The sequence below is a fragment of the Eleginops maclovinus genome, chromosome 4 (genome assembly GCF_036324505.1).
Source record: "Eleginops maclovinus isolate JMC-PN-2008 ecotype Puerto Natales chromosome 4, JC_Emac_rtc_rv5, whole genome shotgun sequence".
Lineage (NCBI taxonomy): Eukaryota > Metazoa > Chordata > Actinopteri > Perciformes > Eleginopidae > Eleginops > Eleginops maclovinus.
Genome location: NC_086352.1, coordinates 15849167 through 15869051, shown reverse-complemented (window position 1 = coordinate 15869051; position 19885 = coordinate 15849167). Strand labels below are relative to the sequence as shown.

General features: G+C 40.0%; 3 protein-coding genes and 1 long non-coding RNA gene across 5 annotated transcripts in view; 1 reads left to right on the top strand and 3 right to left on the bottom strand.

Moving 5' to 3' along the window:
* Positions 1 to 303: 303 nt before the first annotated feature.
* cog4 (component of oligomeric golgi complex 4) lies at positions 304 to 9820 on the bottom strand. Its single transcript, XM_063882652.1, has 19 exons — positions 9451 to 9820; positions 8748 to 8830; positions 8514 to 8628; positions 8097 to 8271; positions 7705 to 7898; positions 7201 to 7306; positions 6971 to 7128; positions 6831 to 6889; positions 6425 to 6549; positions 6188 to 6306; positions 5619 to 5785; positions 5353 to 5518; positions 4089 to 4151; positions 3869 to 3982; positions 3229 to 3321; positions 3067 to 3150; positions 2483 to 2584; positions 2091 to 2219; positions 304 to 1485 (listed from the first exon to the last, which is right to left on the bottom strand). Exons 1-19 carry the CDS (start codon positions 9583 to 9585, stop codon positions 1351 to 1353), a joined length of 2322 nt encoding a protein of 773 aa, XP_063738722.1. The 5' UTR covers positions 9586 to 9820; the 3' UTR covers positions 304 to 1350.
* Positions 9408 to 18783, top strand: LOC134863898 (uncharacterized). Its single transcript, XR_010165729.1, has 3 exons — positions 9408 to 9645; positions 9769 to 9831; positions 18114 to 18783. It is a non-coding gene; the product is annotated as an uncharacterized LOC134863898 (long non-coding RNA).
* Positions 10585 to 12906, bottom strand: LOC134862808 (SAFB-like transcription modulator). 2 transcript variants are annotated; one of them, XM_063880902.1, is made up of 4 exons: positions 12644 to 12906; positions 11809 to 12228; positions 11216 to 11635; positions 10585 to 10979 (listed from the first exon to the last, which is right to left on the bottom strand). In XM_063880902.1, exons 1-4 carry the CDS (start codon positions 12729 to 12731, stop codon positions 10672 to 10674), a joined length of 1236 nt encoding a protein of 411 aa, XP_063736972.1. In that variant the 5' UTR covers positions 12732 to 12906; the 3' UTR covers positions 10585 to 10671. The 2 variants fall into 2 exon arrangements, with proteins under 2 accessions (XP_063736972.1, XP_063736973.1); XM_063880903.1 differs by having other exon boundaries at positions 11809 to 12225.
* The window catches only part of gfod2 (glucose-fructose oxidoreductase domain containing 2), a 6356-nt gene continuing 154 nt past the window's right edge, over positions 13684 to 19885 (bottom strand). Inside the window, 3 exon segments of the mRNA XM_063882653.1 lie at positions 13684 to 16724; positions 16727 to 16933; positions 18110 to 18480. Of these exon segments, the coding sequence (XP_063738723.1) occupies positions 16033 to 16724; positions 16727 to 16933; positions 18110 to 18362 (1152 nt within the window). The 5' untranslated portion in view covers positions 18363 to 18480 and the 3' untranslated portion in view covers positions 13684 to 16032.

Sequence of the window (19885 nt, the reverse complement as noted above, 5' to 3'; positions counted from 1 at the left end):
TATTAAATGAAATGTCCGTTCATAATCCGGAAACATTATTGTGCACTGATGTTAGAAATAAATGTTTTCAATGCTTATTTATTGTCTGCCTCGGTGTGTTCAGCTTTAAAAAGGATGGTTTGCTTCTTTAATAATATTTGGCTTTCCTGTTCTCTTTTTCTCAGTGTTTTGTAAGCTTTGGGCAGGGCACATTATTTATGCATGACACAATGATGATGAAAATCAATCGCTCCTTATATTTGAGTAAATTTACTTTCCACCACTAAAGAGGGTTGCTAAAAAACTCCACTGTTCTGCAAAAAGTTAAAACACACACTGATCTGATTTAATCTGAGCAAGGAAACAAGGTTAGACCGTGAAATTAGGCTGAACATTATGAGAACATTCCACTTTTAATGCTTCACTGCCCAGTGAACACAGCTTTGTGTTGAGTGTCAGTAATATGTATAAAGGATTGGGAACAGGACTTCCATGGCCACAGGGCAGCGCTCCGTGAAATGTGGCTGATGCCGGGGATCAGAGACGACGCAGAGCGGTTCTCGATTTATTAGGTTAAAAGTGTTCCATCATCACGGCCGAGGAGCTATTCATATATTGAACGAGTGGATCAGCGTTGTGACCTGCTTCTGTCAGTTTAATGGGCCTGACGTTCATTACTGCTCTGTTTCGCAGACAGCCGCGGAGCCTCGGTCCCAGAGCTCCTGTATTCTCAGCCGGCTACAGGTTGAGAGGATGGAAGTCCCCGTGTGACACATTCACACCTTTTAATTACACTTTGAAGAGAAGACTCACATATAATACAGAACTTTCATGTTAAATAGTCAAACACTTCTGCCATGTAAAGAGGATACTACAGGTGAACAGGGTAAAACATGTTAATTAATAAATATCACAATGAATCTTCCCCAGTTGGTCATTTACATTTGGGACAATTCTTTTTTTTACATTTGAAACATTTCCCAAAAACAGAAATCTTTACATTCAATGACACCAGTTCCACATTTCTGATTTCTTTTGGACATATGTAAAGGTTTTTAAAGAGGAACATTTGGGTTAATTTATTTATAAGATACTCGAAAAAAAAAAAGGAATTTCCATGTTTTTAATAATTAAACGATTATGAACAATCTTTAAGAATATGCATATGAAGGAAAGTGGAGTAACTCACACAAAAATGTAAGTGAAGTTAGAGTCTGAAAACCCCAGTGAAATCTCCAGGGTAGGGCATTTTAGTTTTAGACAAAAAAAAAAAACGTTTTGCCAACATCCATTCACAGAAACATGGATTAAAGCCAACACAAGGTTGCTGTTGCACGGCGATCACTGCTAACCAGCGGAGTGGTTAATGAGTTACAGCCGCAGCCTCTTGATGTCTTCACTTCTGAAGTCGATACGCAGCGCGAGAACCTGGCGCACCTCGGCCGGGGTTAGCCGCCACGTCAAGGGGCCCGAGTTTGGCCCCCAGTAATCCAGGATCTCAGTTACCTGTAGCGCAAACAGACACATTTGAATGAACCAGGAAGACGTGTTCACACCTTTACTTAAGGTTCTGAGAAAACAACTACCTTTAGCTAAATGTATTGTAAAATAATTCATAATGCAGAATGAAGCTCCTGTGAGTGTTATAGCTGATATAAATTAGTTTACCAAGTTATTATTATTATTATTATTAAAGTAATAATGTGTGGTTACCAGTTCACTGTATTCATTTATTACAAAGGAGCAGTTTTCTAGCAATTGTCCTGATTTGAAAAAGGGACAATGACTCAAAAATAAGAGCCAAAAAATAGATTTTGAAAAACTCAAAAGCAATTTCTCTTTCCAGAAATCATGACAATGCTTCATATTTTATAAAACTATGATATGTTCTGTACATAAAACCCTCATCTGTAAAGTAGCTGCCAGACAAATGTTGTTGAGCAAAAACTAAAAAGAATCTCAGTTCCTAGTATTAAGGAGTATACAAAAAACTTAATTTTACTTGAGTAAATGTACTAGGTTCCACTATGGGTGTAAATGGACATAAACATTAAAATATCCTTGACATTGGTGTATATTCTGTGTATTGTCTGTGAGATGATCTAAATTACCCGCTCCAGGTTTAGGATGGTGGCCATTTGTGTGAGGCGAGCAAACTTATCCCTGATGGTCCAGGTGGTGACGGTGGTGAGGTACGCCACGAGAGACCGAAGCTCTTTGTCGAACTGCAGCCCTCCGAGCTACAACAGAAGGATCAGAAACAGTGGATGGACTTTATGTTTGCACCATCGTGTACACATTTATTTAGAGCTCCCCTGTAAAACACTCTGCTCAAAATAGGAAGATGTTTTCGTGACAAAAGGAAGCGCCCTCTGCTGCAGGCCTCTCTGCACTCATTAATAAATCATAGCCTGAGGCTTTTCGTCACATGTGGCAGGGATGTGATGCAATATGCGGCAGAGGATGCTCGCCGCCACCTTGTGGCTGAGCTCCGGCTCCTCACCCTGCTGAATGAGCATTTGAGGACGGTCTTCTCCATTTCTATAGATATCAAGCTGGTCATCAGGCTGGTCAGAGTGTCGTAGATGACGGGAGACAAGGCCGTCTGGAGAGGAGACACAGAGAAGGATAAAGGTACAACCAAAAAATCTACAAAATCAAACCTATCCTCTGACCTATAGTGCCATTTATGAATCTACATTGTGTTGGTTTGAGTTGCATATTGCATGAGATATCGGCAATATAGATGTCAGCCTTCGCTTGAGTATATTGGATTATAAAACTACTCAGACCAAGGACTGTGGATCATCTTGAGTAAGTGTATATTATTTCTGGTAAGTGACTTGAAACATGTTTAGTTTCTTAAAATGTATTTTTTTTGTGCTTTGAGCACAATAAGTTGAATGACACCTAGTTATATTATATTCAGAGAGAAGGCAGACATCTTAAAACCAAACTAGGCTGATGAATGGCACTGCAGGTAAGAGCTTAAATGTGTTATTTTCAAGTTGGCCTGAACTGGCCCTTTAAAGAATAACCAGGGAGACATATATATTTCATGACTGAAATGCTGCTCGGGCGAGATACCTTGAACTCTGCCATGAGCTGCTCCAGGTTAACGATGAGCTGCTGCACCCAGGGATCATTAGCTTCATAATCATTAAACTCCTCCTGTGAAGACACCAGCTGTTACTGCAACATGTTTTATGACCTCTGGTTTATTCCTGTTCTCTGCTCTGAGACCGCTACCTCCTCGATGTTGTGAGAGATGGACAGGAAGCTGCTGATCCACGGTTTCACCTGAGACTTTATGGCCGTTGTGTTTAACTCAGTCAGGCCCTCCTGTGAAATAAGAAAAATCACAGCATTAAGCTTTTAGCTCATAGACTTTATAGTAATGCAAGTTTAGTACAAGCAGGCTATCTTAGCTTTTAATGTCGAAGTTCATCAGAAAGGTTTATTTTCAATATATTACGTTTAAGAGTTTAAGTATGACCAGGTCCCGATGTCAATGGTAAATGTGTAGGTGAGGCTTTAATGTTCAAATAGTTTGATTTTGAGGCAGAGTAATCCTTCAATAAGAAAAATGACACCAGTTATTTTTTGTAGCTATATATTAAAGCTAAAACACAAAACATGAAATACATTTAAATCAAATAAAACAGTTTTTTTGCAATGCAGAACAGTTCCATGCATAAAAACCTATATAACACACAAAAGGAAAACCCAAAAAGCATAATAGGGCCCATTTAAGATCAATGTCACAACTCCTAGCTGACAGAAATGATGTGTGTGTGTGTGTGTGTGTGTGTGTGTGTGTGTGTGTGTGTGTGTGTGTGTGTGTGTGTGTGTGTGTGTGTGTGTGTGTGTGTGTGTGTGTGTGTCTAACCTGTAAGAGATCCTTGAATTTGGCAGATGTGTTGACGAGGTCGGACAAACAGCTTTCAATCTTAGCTTGTTCCCCAGAGCCGGGCACCTGAGTGAACAACTTGGAGCAGTCGTTCTTCGTGGCAAAGAGAGAACAAGTAAATCTCAGAGGAATGAGGTCAACTAGAGAGGACAGGATGAAAATGAGAGACGCATGGTGTTTGAACAAGTGTGAAACTTACCTCAAGGTTTCTTTTTAAAGTGGTGATATTCTCACTACAGACCTCTACGTTATTCAGAGTCACCTACATACAGAGAAAAAGACAAAAAGAGACAAAAAAGGATCAAGGCTATTCCGTTATCCTTTTCCTTAAAAATACATTTTTATTTTGACTTCTCAAAAGCTCCGACTGGTAGCTATGAAGTGTTTCTCAATTCCATTTCATCTTTTGACAAACGGTTTAAAAGGTTTTTGGAGTAGTGCCTCCTTCAGCTAAGAGCAATTTTAAATATTAAAACACTACTCACCACACTTAAATTAGGAGCGTATTCATGCATGTATTCCTCACCTTAATGACCGCTGAGACAATTTAAGGGGCTGCTCTGACCAGAACAAAGGGCAACCTCATTCACAACACTATTTCAAAATACTGTCTATTGATTCAAAGATTCATTTTTTGTTCGTTTTAAAGGTAAAATTACGCTTCTGAGGAAAAAGGCGCATTAGCCAATAAATCAATTATGTAGGAAATGGTTGCTTGACATCATAATTCTCCACCTGCTTGTCGGTTCAAGCTGCCCCCAGCTTAATTCCCCCTTAGGTCTTTCTCTCTCTCATCAAATTTGAACACAACAAGTTATCATCTCATAATGAATAAAAAAGCGACTATCTGCGTGTTGCCTCAAAATTCATCACAACCTAAATAACGTTTCTTCAAGAACATCGCCAGCAGCTCATGTCACAAGCTAAAGAAGCTAGCATGGGTATGGCTGCAAAATCATGCTAACCAGAGGTTGGTGCAGTGATACCCCAAAAAGGGAAAGCTCACTCACGAGTAAAATTGTTAATTCAAATTTTTTTTTAACAAAAAAGTACAAAAGTATAAGCATCAAAATAGTTTGACAGTACCAAATACTAAAAAGGTACTCATCATGCACAACAGCCCCTTTCAGGATAATATATGCTGTATGAGGTTGTATTCATTATTGATTTATGCATGTTTTTATCTTTACCTATAATTATACATGAATTGTTGTTTGATTGTTAAGAGCTGTTAAATAATTGTATTTAAGAAATGGCTTGCTTCAAAATTGTTAAAGTTCAGAAGTATAAAGAAGCATGAAATGGAAAGACATATTAACTTAATATAAATATACTAAGTTACTATCCACCACTGATGGAGCTTTATTCCACCAGTGCTGCATGGGGGGGTGAGCTGTTGCTCCAGCAACTCTAACCCGGCCTTGTGCACAATATTGCGTATGTGTGTCTTCTGTTCGTCTTACCAGAAATGCAGCCTTTGCGTTTTCGGCACTCTCGATGCCCATGGTGTTGAACTTCCCCTGCTGTAAGCTGCTCTGCATCAGACTGACCGCACTGCTTACGCCACGCTGGATGTCCTGAAGCGTAGTAGCCGGGAAGCCCTGCCGCAGCTTATTATATAACACCTCCCTGAAACATAAGCAGAAGCGGGCACATATATTTATTAGATGTGTAAAAAAAAACTAAGAAAAGTGTTAAATAAGTCATCTGTAAGTGAGAGGGGGAGCACCTGAAGTCCGACTCCAGCGCGGAGTTAGCGTGGTTGATCATGGCACAGAGGCAGTCGATGCTGGAGCTGGATAAAGCTCGACTGATGCACTTCTTCACGATGTAGAAACAGTCGTCCACCATGCTTGAGGTCAGCTGGCCCTTTTCATACGAATCCATAGTCACAGCCTAAGGAGGAAATTCATTATATTTTAAGTTAATTTAAGTCACTCTGATTAGAAAGAAATTGCATTTATTGAATGCTATTTATTAAACTATTTGGATCAGATCAATCTCGTATTTACGAGGAAAATATGTGCACTTATTTCATTTAATTCTTTGACAAAATGGTGTCTACATTACCCAAAATGCAACTCAGCTGCCAGTAGTTAGGACATAGATTCAGATGTGTAATGGGTAAAACTGTTATCGTTGTTAAATAATCACTAGTATCGTATGGCAATGAAAATAGAGATTTACACCATTAGGTACGGAAGTGATGGCTAATGTAGAAGTGGGCAGAGATTTGGGAAAGGCTACAGAGTTTCCTTCATAATGTTGTCAGACACTGTATAAAACAGGGTAATTTACCTTGTTGACAGTCTCCCTCATGTAGTACTCTTCCATTGGAATATAGTAGCCAATCAGCTCCTGCATTGTCCGGCTCAGCATGCAGTGTTTCAGCAGCTTCTCAATGTCCTGCTGATGTTCTAGGAGTTCAAAATGTATTGTATATTTTAGACTAGAGTTGATATTAATTGGCTTTTCAGCTCCACATTTAAAAAAGAAACATCTGTGCATGCATCACCACATGTTAATGAGAACTACCCTGTGTGGCGCTCTGAGCATCCCCAACTTCAAAGTCGGCCAGCAGGCGGCGGCGTAAAAAGCGCAGGTAGAGCTCCGCCCTTGCATTCATCAGAGTTACTTCAGCCAGCACAGGGTCCAGCTCCCTGTTTTGTGAGAGATAGACATATAATCAAGAAGTGTTCAGGAGGCTGCTTTAAAGTCATGGATTTCCAAACCCGTAATACTTCTGATTGGAAAGAACTACAGCAAAGCTACCATTGAGAAAAATTGACTTTGGTTGAGCAACGGTATTTATAAAAAGCTTTATACTTAAATATAATATATCAAATATTTCAGTTACACATTTTTAGAAAATTTGATCGATATGAGCAGTTGTTCTTATTAGTGTGTTGTATCTGACTTGAGAGGATGTTGCTTAACCTACCTGGGCTCGAGCGTCTCTCCCGGCACGCTCTTCATCATGCTGTTTTGGATGACCTGAAACTAAAGGAGGGATACAAGCTCACAATGGGTACTTCCCCAGAGAAAAACACTCAAGTCACACAGTTCAGAGGTCACGCTCACCTTGTTGTGGTATCCTCTCTGCTGGATAAACTTGTCGACTATTTTCTGAGCCTGTCGGTCACATTCCTGCTGCAGGTGAGTGATGAGTGTGTACAGATGGCCTGGACCGTAATACGTCTCCACTATGGGCTGATGAGTCTCAACGACACGGGCAATACCTGCAAACACACATACAAACATAAGAGGAGTCAAGCAAAAACACACACAGAGCATCAGGTGTGTTTCCTCACCCTCCAGTAGCAGCGTCAGAGTGTCTGCAAACACCAGCGGTGCTCTCTTCTCCCCCAGGTCTCCTCCTGTGGCCAAGAGCAGGTTCTCTTCAGCTTTAGAGGCAAGCTGTGACAACATGTGTGAAAAAACAAGAGGCATTACATAGCTGTGATCAGCCAAAAACACAAACATGGCTTTGCAGTGTATTTCAAAACTGGAAAAACCCAGCTAAACATTTCGTTTAGCTGATGTTTCTTGCCCAAAGACAATGTAACTTGTTTTAAGTCATCTTTAATAATTTACTCATTTTTGAGTTTTAATTAAAACAACACAGCAATACTATTTGCTGTTAAATCATCCGTAAAACTGATAAACAATGAACACAGTTAAAAAAACACATATACCTACAGAGTTGGGACATTTTACTGATTTAAGTATTTAGCTGATACTCTTTAACATATTATAATAGAGTCTTAATCAGGACCAGGAATGTATTTAGTGCATAATAGGAAGTAACAACTGACCTGACTGCAGAGATATTGGCCAAAGCGGGCGAGGCCCTGCTGGTGGAGGCCGAGCAGAGGGAAGATCTTGAAAAACCTTTCCACTTGTGCGAGGTCGACAGCTGCAACAGCTTCATCCAGCTTCTCAGCAACTATGACCTTCAGTTTCTGCTCGGCCTCCTGCAGCATTACGAGACTGGCATCCACAGCACTGCCTGCAGAAACACGTTTTGACAGTGTAAGCCCACACGTATATTGTGTCTGGTTTATATTGCTACTTACAGTGCTGTGAGATTTGTTTTTATAAATACTACTGATCTGAAAAAATCAATGTCAAAATGACATACAAAGGTTACATTTCTTCTCCACTGCAGTGTAATGTGTACTATTAAAGAGAAATACTGTCTTCTTACTTTCGTCTCCCTGTCGACTCAGCTCAATAACAGACTGGTCCAGAGAGAGGTATCTGTGGATGTGAGCAGCAGCCTGCTCAAAATCTTCGTTACGCAGTGCTGTCTGCACTCCGTCTGTGCAGAACTTCAGATCCAAGATATCGTCGGCACGCTGGATGACGTTATACAGCCGTGTCTACAAAAATAAAAGAAGATACAGTAATAAATCAGCAACAGTTCAAGGTTTTGTGAAGGGGTTTTTGACATTGTTTCTACTTCCATGTTATCAGCAATAGTACGGACCCACAAAACCCCAACTTCGCCCATTTCTATGACTTTAGAGGTTTATGGTTTTATGTGAATTGCCCACATTATATTTATAATAGTGTAGAATTCATACTGTATCCAAGGATAGATGTGAAAAGTGTGTGTATTTACCTTTGCCAGGTCTAGCTGTCTGACTTTGCTGCTGACGTTTTCAGCCAGGCTGCAGGTAAATGTGATCATTCCTGACAGCTGACTGGCGTCTCCTTCAATCAGCTGTAGGTTGGGCCTGTGGCGCACAGAGACAACATTTAGCACAACATGAAAGATTCTTGTTTAAAGAACTATGTCTCTGGTGGTTGTAACTCATATAACTGTTAATCATCAGTTAATCTTTATAAACTTTACCCCATCCTCTGCAGGGCCAGCATCTTTGTGTGAATAGTCCCCTCCTGCCCCACCAGTCTGTCCAGCTCAGACTCCACTTCTTTCTGTAAGAGGAGGAAACACAACATGTAATGAGCAGTGTACTGGACTGGGTGCGTGTGGAAACTTAATGCCTACATGTTACGTATCCTCATATATTATTATAATATCCAGTATTTATTCTACTGCAGGCCTACGGTATTTGATTTTGCGATCTGTTTTCTCGTATTCTATTGTATCATTTTCTTATTCCTGAAAATTGCACCATTATTTCTGCTGCCTTTTTTTCTTCGTTATGTTAAGTATATTGCATGTTGCATTGTTGGAGGAGTCTGGTACTTAAGATTTGTATTGCCAATACTACTTTGAAGCTATTGTGGATATGATAGCCCTTTGATTTTAATTTGATTTGGTGTATGTTTGGATCCTTGTAAATAATATAACAAATACCGATTTAAAGGGTTTTGCATACTGTTAACTCAGACAAGTTTGACTAGGAAATATTAAATATTAGTCTTCACTGCTCAAGTTGTTCGAATAATTGTTTGATATTTTATTTATCTATAATTCACCAACGTGGAGGTTTTGTTTTGAGCCAGCAGCTCCCCCCGGAAGTTTACGTGGAGGACGCCAGTGAGAGCATACGTCAAAAAAACAGCCTTTTAAAAGTGATTTATATACGGACCTCCTCCGTGCAGAGCTGCCGGTAAACTCTCTCCAGGTCCTCCAGCTCCGTCAGCGCTGAAATGGTCTCCATACTGACCGAGGACAAGGAGCCAGAGTCGAATCTTCTCGCTGCTAAGGCTCCGCTGTCAGCCATCTTCCGCCACCGATACAGGACGTCATTGTGTTGGTGAACACCCTGGATTTAGCCTGTCAGGTAGGGAGTCTTCGCACTACAATGTCAGATACGGAAAAGAAACGCGGAATCCTCGTTTTACAAATTGGTAGTATGACTGTAACATGTTACGTTGACATCTCTAACCTGAGCATTCATTTTTAGAATGCGTTGACGGTGAGGCATGCGAGGCAGAACTGAAGCAGTACCTGAGAAGTCAAATTCTGGGTACACATATTATCCTACTACGCATGCGCTTCTTCGTTCTTGTACTATCATTGGCATTATGTTGGTGGGTTTATTTTGAAGTGTGAATTCATCCAATACCCTGGAGGTGAATATAATTTCATTCTGTTACTGGCTGCATAAAAATAAACAATAATATTGTATTTGTTACTCTGGAGGAAGATGAGCTGCATTGCAACTTTGAAGGCACTTTCCAACTGAAAGAAAGAAAATGTGTCCAAATATAAACTACTACTATGAATTACTAGATCCCTGATCATGATCATGAATGAATTAATTAAAAGTTGGCGAGGAAATCTATTCAATTATCTTTGGAATATTATTTTGCAAATCAAAATAAGAGTGTAAGAACTAACATGATGCTTCACTGAAAATATATACATAATTAAACCAAAATTAAATGTCTCTCTATAACTATCTACAGTATGTCTTGAATGTTCACAATTTTACAACATACTGTACTTGAAAACAAAATACATTTTGGTAGCAAGTCTGATCCTTTCCTGCAGACATGTAGAGTGAGCATTTTTACATTTGAAAATGGCTTGTTGCAGCCATTAGTGAAATCATGCTGAGTTAAGAGGAAGGGGTTTGTCCTGGAAATGTCTAATCATTTGATGCCACAATGAAATCAAGACATCACATAATTCAATGAGACGGAACCAGATAGGTAGCAGGGGAATGAAGAAGCAGTACAACACAGGTGCAACAGAAACAAAAACAACCGACCGGTGATTGTTTTTTTACAATTGTATTTTACTTAAAAGAGGATTTACATTCAGTCATGGTGGCAGGCTCAGGTTTTTTTGAAAACACTATGAGTTATTCTCTTTCCTGCTGAAGTTCTTCCCTTTCCCTCTGCAGCTCTTGCTTTTCCTTCTGCAGCTCTTCTCTTTGTCTACTCAAGGCTTTGGCTTCCTCCAGTTGTGCCTTCCTAAGTGACTCAATCTGCTCTCTTTCTGCAGCCGCTTCCCTGGCATTCACTGCTCGCAGCTTCTCAAGCAGCTCCCTCTGATCCTCCAGAGCTCGAGCCTCCTCTTTCTGCGCTCGCCTCAGAGCTTCTATCAGCTCCTGCTCTCTCCTGAACACTCGCTTTTCTCCTTCTGATGCTCTTGAAACATTCAATGCTCCTGTAAGAGGGAAACAGTAGGTTGTGTGTTAAATATCATTACAATCTTGGCTATAGTAGAACCACAACATGAACATTAAAAAAATGTATGCTGAAGAAATATTTAAGTTAAGCAGATTTATCTACTTAACTTTGATGCTGAGATACTTCAATTACTGAGATAATTATACTTACATCTATTTGTCTATTTTCTTTTTGTAAAAACTACAAATGTACACATTGGCTATAAAACATTACCATAAAACTGTTTCTGCTTCTCTGTCGCCCCAATGGTCTCTGGCAATGTCGATGTGGAACCAATAACATTTGAGCTCTGTGAGGAGTTGGGTGGAGAGGTCCGCTTCCCGTCTGCTAGTAGCAGAGTAAACTCAGCTGGGTGTCTCTTAGAGAGGTGCCGATGAAGGTTGCTGGTGCTGCGGCCTTCAAAGCACTGTAACTTCTTCATGCAGATGTGGCACTGCGCAGCATTCAAACTGTCCAGGTGCTCGTAGTGCCTCCAAATTAAGCTGCGTTTATTCCGTATGTATTTTACACGACGGTTGTCACTCGCCTGCTCATGGGTTATTTGTTCTGCTGCCTCCAGGAGGCCATTAAGAGCAGAATTAATGCCAGCTTCATTCAGAGTGTCAGATTCAGGGTTTTCCAGATCCAAGTCCACTAAATAAAGGAAAATAAACAAATATAAGAGAACTGCAACTAATGATTCATGCTGATTAATATTTAATATGACTGGTTTTGTAAAGAACAACATATTCACATATTTCACTTATTCAGCAAGATGCCATTGAATGAATTACACACACAAATAGCAGTGAGTTATAAAACAATACCAGAAAACGTTCTCTGCTTCTCTGTTGCACCAACGGTCTCTGGTTGTGTTGATGTGTCCTTATAAGCATTTGAGCTCTGTGATGAGTGTTGCCTGTCTGCTAAGAGCTGAGAAAACACTCCCGGATGTCTCTTTGAGATATGCCGATGCAGGTTGCTGGTGCTGCCGCCTTCAAAGCTCTGCAACTTACTGCAAATGCGGCAGCGAGCAGATGTAGAACTGTCCGTCTCGTCGTAATGCCTCCAAATTAAGCTGCGTTTATTCCGCTTCTGTGTACGTTTGACAGGGCGGTCATTACTCTCCTCTTCATGTGTTATTTGTTCCACTCGAGCTGCCTCTGCACCTTCCAGGATGCTTTTAATAGCTGCTCCATTCACAGAGGGGATGGAGTCAAAGTGTTCATCCTCCAAAACCACCTCTACTAAATAACAGGAAAACGAAAAGTTATAATTGATGCTGCAACTGAACAATTTTCATTGATTAAAAACGAATTATTTCAGCACTAGAATGATGATGAACATGCTTTTTATTTAAGGTGTGACCAAAATAAGAGGACACGTTTTCCCTTTTACTTTTCAACGTTTTTATGATGCACATGGAAGTGAGTGAGTGTAGATCCACAGTTGCTTTTCCCCTTTAACTGTGAAATACTCTTTCCTTGAAGACATATTGACATGTCTCAGGAGGAAAAGCAGTGGTGTAAATGAAAACATAATGAGGCCTCTCTGGTTGTTGTTAAATGCTGTGTATTACTATGGCATGTTGTAAGTGTGTTTCCAGAAGCTTGTGAAATCATTAGGACATTATTTAGTTATATGCTTAAAGTTAAAGCATACCGTGAGAGAACTTTTCACTGTCCATTTCCATCTGTTCCATCTTCATGACCGTTGACGGTTTGATAACAAGCCCCAAACAACGCTTCATTTACGGACTGTGTCTACCGCTGGGTCCGGCATCGGTCACTTACTCAGCGTTGTGTCTGGGAAATAGTGTTCAAAATATCCGGGTTTTGTTAAACTAAAATACCAACAGTAAGCTTCAGTTAACTATTGTGTTTATATTTGTGTTGCTACACTTTCCCCCACAATGCATTGCTGCCACCCAACGTCATATCCGTGGCGAGGAAAGCTAATTTTGTCACACAACTACAGGAGTTACCGATCAGTACATGTCTGTTGAACTCTATCCCACATATTTCTCCCATTTCAATAATATATTAATATAATTAAAATAAAATCTCTATTTCAAAAATCTAATGTTAAAGTATATTCTCTGTTCTAAATAACCAAAATAGGGATATTTCACTTGCATACATCTGAATAAATTAGATGTAGCTTAGTTTTTATATGTAACATTTCTACAATCTATATTTATGGTTTTACTTGAAAAAGTAAATGTCAACGTATATCAAGCATCCTTTGTATCATACGTAGCTATAGTAGAAGTGAAGATGTTGAATTAAGTGTTCAATCATTGTTTAAAGCGTCTCTCTACAGCTGAACAAGCACTTTGAGAACAGGCACGGCTTGGTTATTTGCATCAAATGTAAAATTTGTTTCCATAAAGCAGATCCGGTTATCCCTTTGACTGCGGCACAATGCTCCATTCATGGTGGCTCTATGGAGATGAGGGATGATGCAACATATTGCATTTTATTTGTGCAAGAGTCAGATCAGTATACAACACAACCAACCCTTAGCAGAAATATTTAACTTACTAAATATTTTTTAAAGAAGCAGTACCACTTTAACCACTCAGTAAATGACTGTTTATCGTATCAAAATATACTGAAAATACGTGTTGTATGGGTTCAATGTAAAAAAATTGTAAAGATCAATTTTATCTTTATCAAAGACACTTTATCAAAGACACTAAATGAATACAACTGTATTTATTTAAGGAAGTATCTGTCAGGGAAATGAACAGTACAGTTTCCCAACATAAATTTAACACATTGTGCTCAAAAAGCCATATTAAACACTTAATCTAAACAGGATAAATACTACAACAGAAATTCACATACTTAAGACAAAAACACTGAACAAATTAAACAATGGGAAACTTTCTCCACACCAAGACAAAAATAAATACAAAAACGCTTCCTTATGAAGAGATGTGTTAAATTCATTTTCGCAGTGAGCCGGCTGGTAATAGCAACACACAGCATATTAAATATGTGGCAGCTTTATCAGTTATCAGTGCAAAAAACAAGAGAAAAAGAAGAAGGTGAAAACTAGCTTGGAATGTATTTTAATAGTGGTGGGTTATCAAACATCCTGCGGGGAAAAGGTGATGTGTTTTATAAAGACAATTATTGTAAACTTGATTAATTACAAAGCATTGTTAGGATAGCGTGAGGTAAGCGTGTTAGGTGCATGTATCCTTATATGCAGATCCTGCGTTGGTCTAGGAAAGGAACAGACCAATAAAAAAACAGCACCCTGTTTCTGTCCTAACCTCCTGTCTCAGCAGGAGGAGCGCCGAGGCCAAATATTATTCAGCAGTACTGAAATGCAGTGAGTGACTATTACAACCAAAAACTTTGCTTGTTCTGAGTATCTTAGAGAGGCACACATTTACACTACTGTGCACATCAGATCCAGTGGTTCTACTCAATGAAAAGATCAGTAAGGTGTTAGGAGGAAGGGCAGACTCCACTCTCTTGATTTAAACATCTGTAATAACTTAAAATGCATAGATTGCATGAAATCTTTCAAAAAACATTAAAATAACTTCAATGTTATCACATGTAAACAAACCTTTTACACACATTTTAAACTAAATCTAGTTGTCAAATATCCTAAGGCTTTGAATATCTAAAACTTTGTCAGTATAACAATAAAAGGTCACTAATCGGTCATTTCGAGAATTCTAAGATTCATTGCGTTACTCAACCTAAAATCTTTCATTTGAGCATCAGATGCTTATCCTATATAAGCTTGACGGGTGGCTGTTAAAAAAGTGGTGGTTTCCTTCCTTCCTGAAAGTTTTAATGGATTATTGGTGGTGAGTTTTAACAGTGGAGGTAATGCTACTTCTTCACCTCCGCCTATATGTGCCAGAAGTCGTTTATATAAAACATTACTAAAAACACTTGATGTATCGGCCTCATTGAAGCTTCTTTAAGTGTCTGGAAGTAGTAATATCTTAATCAGATGCTGAACATATGGATGAAGGAGTGGTTTGAAGTTTAGATGGTATATTTTCTCCCCACAATGAAACGTGCCACTACTGAAATCCACACTAGCAGTTTTTAATTTCAGATCACCATAACTGCTCTGTTTGTGAAGAATTATAATGTTGATTGTTTTCTTGCCTACAGGATGCAAGTGACACTTAAAAGAAAGATTTAAGACTACATTTTACTTTAGGAATTTTACATTTTTCAGGGCATTTATATAAATTAGACTTTTTAATGTTCAGTTTAACATAGCTTATTTTACTCAATCCCTGGTATTTTATGTATGCCATGGCATATTTAAACATCAAAACCTACAAGCCCCTGTGCCATTCTTTAAATGTATGCTTATTGTTACACAATCCAAAAAACTAAAACTGAAATCGTGCACAGCTCCATTATTCTTATTCTATGTTTTAAAGAGGCTGAGCTCCAATAGAGCATCATTTGAATTCTGCCAGTCACCACACAGTGAGCACTGAACACGTTTTGTTAATCAAATCATCCTCATGCCCACTTCCTTTCAGAATAAGGTGCTAATCATGTTGAAAATACATTAAAATCTAAATATATCCACTGCAAGTTTGTGTATGTCTCCCAAGGACTTTTTCTCCAGGCCAATATTTGATATAGGTGTGGTATATTATCTCAACCTTATTTAGCAGGAACTTTTCGTTCATTACTCCGTGACTTTAAGCTCCAGTGATTCTAAAGGCTGTGCACACTTTTTGGCATGGTACGGATAATGAACATTTAAAAGGGGCACGGGTGGATTTTGACACAGCTATAGGAATATGTTTGGTTGAGAATCAGAATAATGGAGCTGAGGTCAACACATTTAGTGTACAAACAAATCATAACTGTGAGGGACAATCATCCACAACACAGCTTTGATTTCTAAAGCAAAAATATTCTCAAAATGTGGCAGAATGTGAAAATGGAAAAGAGTCATCGTGGTTAAACTGCCTCAGCAGCTGACAGGAAGGAGAAACATTCAGAGGCCGTCTCGTCGGACACGTAGTAGTCGCACTGGGTTTATAAATAGATTCAGTTCTTATTTCTCTGCAGAGCCTCACACAGGTTGTGATTGGGATCTGGCTCCTGACTCATGATCTCAACACACTCCCACTCTCCGCTACAGCTGGACCGCTTCACCGCCTCCACCACGGTCTGCACGTACAGACCATCCTCAAATGTTGGTGCCATGGCGACCGGTCCTTGCGCCCATGACCTGCGCTCCTCGTGAGCCTGAAAAGACTGTCTCAGTGCCTTCACCATGGAGCTCAGACCCTGCAGGTGAGGCAGGGGCATCTCTTTCACCTCTGGCCCTGCCCACCCACTGTCGCCTAGCAACAGCTCCTCACTTTTACTCCCATTGCGCTGGCCATATAGCTCTGTCCCCCTGGCAACCAGTCTCCCAGTGGATCCGACTACCATTACCTCGTGCACAAAAGACCCTGGCATGTTGAAGTTAAGGGTAACGGTGCAACAAACGCCGCCAGAGCGAGACCCAGTGCCACCCATCAACATCTGGAAGAAGCAGAAATCATCGCTGGTCACGCGGCGGATGCCTCGGATCAAACCATTTTGTTGTACAAAGGTCCGCAATAAGCCATGAACACGAAGGGCTCGTTCACCTGTCAGGTAACTTAAAAGGTCAATGATGGACGAGCCGACGGTGTGCAGTCCGCCCCCGCCCATCAGCTCCTCACACGTCCAGCCATACGACTGATCCAGAGACTGGGGCCATACACACGGACGTCACACACCTGCATTTCTCCAACATACCCCTCCACCAGCAGCTGGCGCATTGCCGCGAAAGCAGGCAGGAAGCGCAGGGTATTACCCATAATGCTGAGCAGCTGTGGGTAGTATCTGGCAGCAGTCACCATCTTGAAGGAATCCACAGCGGTTGCAGCTTTCTCACACAGAACGTTCTTACCTATACCTGCAGGGAGAGAGAGACAGGAAGGGGTTTGTAATTATCTTTGATTAAATTACTGAGTAAAATGAGAGTACTAGAATTTGACTTTTACAAGATATAATCTGTTTTATGACCCCAGTCCTCCGAAAGAAAAAAAGTTGAACTCATTTATTTGTTTTATTTAATCTGGAGATCTTTGTGTTGACTTACGAGGGTTCCTAATCTAATTTGTTTCTATGCCCCTCTAAAATAGCAACAAAAAAGAGAATTCAAAGCAGGGATTTTGTATTGGACTGCATTTGTTCGTTTTGAAGTTGCAACTGAGTATAAAATAAATATGATTTTAAGCTTTCGGTTGGACTTGATATGCCAGGGCTCGGGCACACTGAGTCGATTGCTTTAAATGCTATTATCCCTCAGTTCCTGGAGATTGGTATGAATAAACTAAAAACTCAACGTTCTCATGCAGCCACATATGAGAGCACAGAGGGTGTGTATGGCTTTCATATATGGAGATTGGCGGCCTTGGAAGTAGTGCCGTGGATAAATACTTTGGTGGGGATTTACTCAGGAAGTTGCAACTAAAACAGGAAGCTGAGGTCAACACTCAGGAATTCCATCACATACAGTAAGATCTTAACTTTATAGATCTACTCTCCTCTGATAAGGAAAAGGGTGTTTCCTTCAATTACCTGCTAACAGATGTAAGATGTTGTGAAGTTTTAAAATGTTTTGTCGTCCCTCAAATTGCTATTTTCCCTGTGGTTACTATGACTGTCATTAATCACATCACTAGGAAAAACCCTGAGGAATAAGTTACAGAAAAAAACAGCTTTTAAAAAAGTTTTCGGAAAGTACTGTCGTTACAGTGGAAAATGTCAAATCTGTCCCAGAGCCGACCCACCACGCCCAGCTGGGTCAAGTCACATTAGCAGTATGCATTTATAGATGGTTTTTTCTAAGTAAACTGTAATATATGATCTGAAGCTGGTGTTAAGAAAAACTAAGATTTCTTTTTATTGTAATCATTAACATAAAGAAAATATTTTTGAACCGTTTTATCTAAAAGAAAATCATTTTTGCATGTATATAGGATTAGCACTCGTGTTTAGTGTGAAAGTGCTAGTTATACACTTAATATAAGCCCAAGGTTTTGGACAGGACAGCCTGATAAAAGTAAGTGTGTTTGTTTCTTCTTACCCAGTGCTTTGACAGCAATCTGCCTCGTCATTGAGGGTGGAATATAGATGCAAACAAGGTCGACATCTTGGTGCAGCAGGACGTCATCAGATCGGCTGGTGTGAAACGGGATGCCGAGCTCCTTTGCCAAGCAGCATGCCTCCTCTTCGCTTTTTCCCCAGACTGCATGGACCTCAAAACCTTCGGCTTTCAACAACGGTACCAGCACTCGGGCTGTGCTGCCCGTGCCAAATACACCGACTCCTGGCAACATGGCAGTGCCACTCAGTGCGACCTTACGTGCTAACCATAGCCAGCCTCACCAACATCCCAACAGCATATATTCACTTTCTTCTCATGCCTTGACTGTTTCTGGAAATGAAGGACTATACCTGTAAAAATAAAAAGGAGTTAAATGCTATGTCACATTGACCTAACCTGCAACATGTGTAAGTATCACACTTTTTTGTTTATGTTGTTGCCATGCAATACCTAAAACTAAAGATGGGCAATAAAACCCATGGAGTGCACACTCGTCACTGTTAACACTGTTCATTCAAAGCAGTTAAGGCTGAATTTAGGACCAGACACAAGGACAATTAATCTATTTCACATTATTACAATAACCAAAACCAAACACAGTAATTTGTCTCTTTACACACAATATCTATTACCTCCAGTGACTGTATCAACGAACAGGTCAAACATGTCTGATGGAGGTGTAGACCAGTTTCTCTCATCAGCAGTCTCCGACAGCTACTTGGCATTGTGTCCTGCTACATAGTTAACATGCCATTCCTGTCGATCCACACCCACCTAAAGTCAACGTCACCTCTACAGAGCCACTAATGTCTGTGTGTTTGACCCAATCCATGTTTAACACTTAAACAGTGACATTAATGTCCAAAAACGTGTACACAGCATAGTTCATCAATATCTTAACTTGATATATAGATATACAAGTGATTTGTGATACTATTATATAATGTGTAGCTTAGATCACCTAACTCAACCTTTGTAGATGTTCTAAATGAACTGTTATGGAAATGCAACTATAGTGTGAATTTCAGCCCTCTGTTAGGGGGTTTTGTATGGTGGAGCACCTGCCTACACTATTATGTCCTTTGAGAAGCAGGGTGGGGGTGAACAGCTTTACGTTGGCTGAGATCAATGGGGTTGTAAAAAATAAACTTTAGATTGTTGTCGATTTGCAATACTAGGAATATGTATTTATAGGAGAAGATATGACGGTAACATTAAAATACTGACTGGCAGGGGCAGTCTGAGCCTGACGCTATGACTGTACAACGACAGACTGATAATGGCACCTGCACCTGGGTTAACCTTAAGAACCGTAGGGTCTGCAATCATCACACTGGATCACCTCGGGTTGTAAACAGACAAACAAACACATTTATCAGCTTGTGTCTCACACAGACAACACTGAAAGTAACCCAGCCTTGCTGTTGTCGGTTAATCAGATAACAAAGTAATAACGCACAAAATACTGCTGTTGAGATCAAAAGTATTTGGTTGTAGCCATATGTAACAATACTACTAACTTGTGCAAAATGGCCCTTACTTGGAATAGTCTATAGGAGTGTGATGGTGGATAGCATAGTGTCCACACACACTTAGCTAACATTAGCTAGCATGTTCAGCTAGCCAGCCGCAAAGCGAGCCCAAAAAGTCCCGAATAAACTAAGGTACTTTACAGAGTTGATATCTAATGGTAAGTTCTCTAAGTGTCTCTGAATTTGGCTTAATAGAAAACCCATCATAGGATTAAAATGTGCT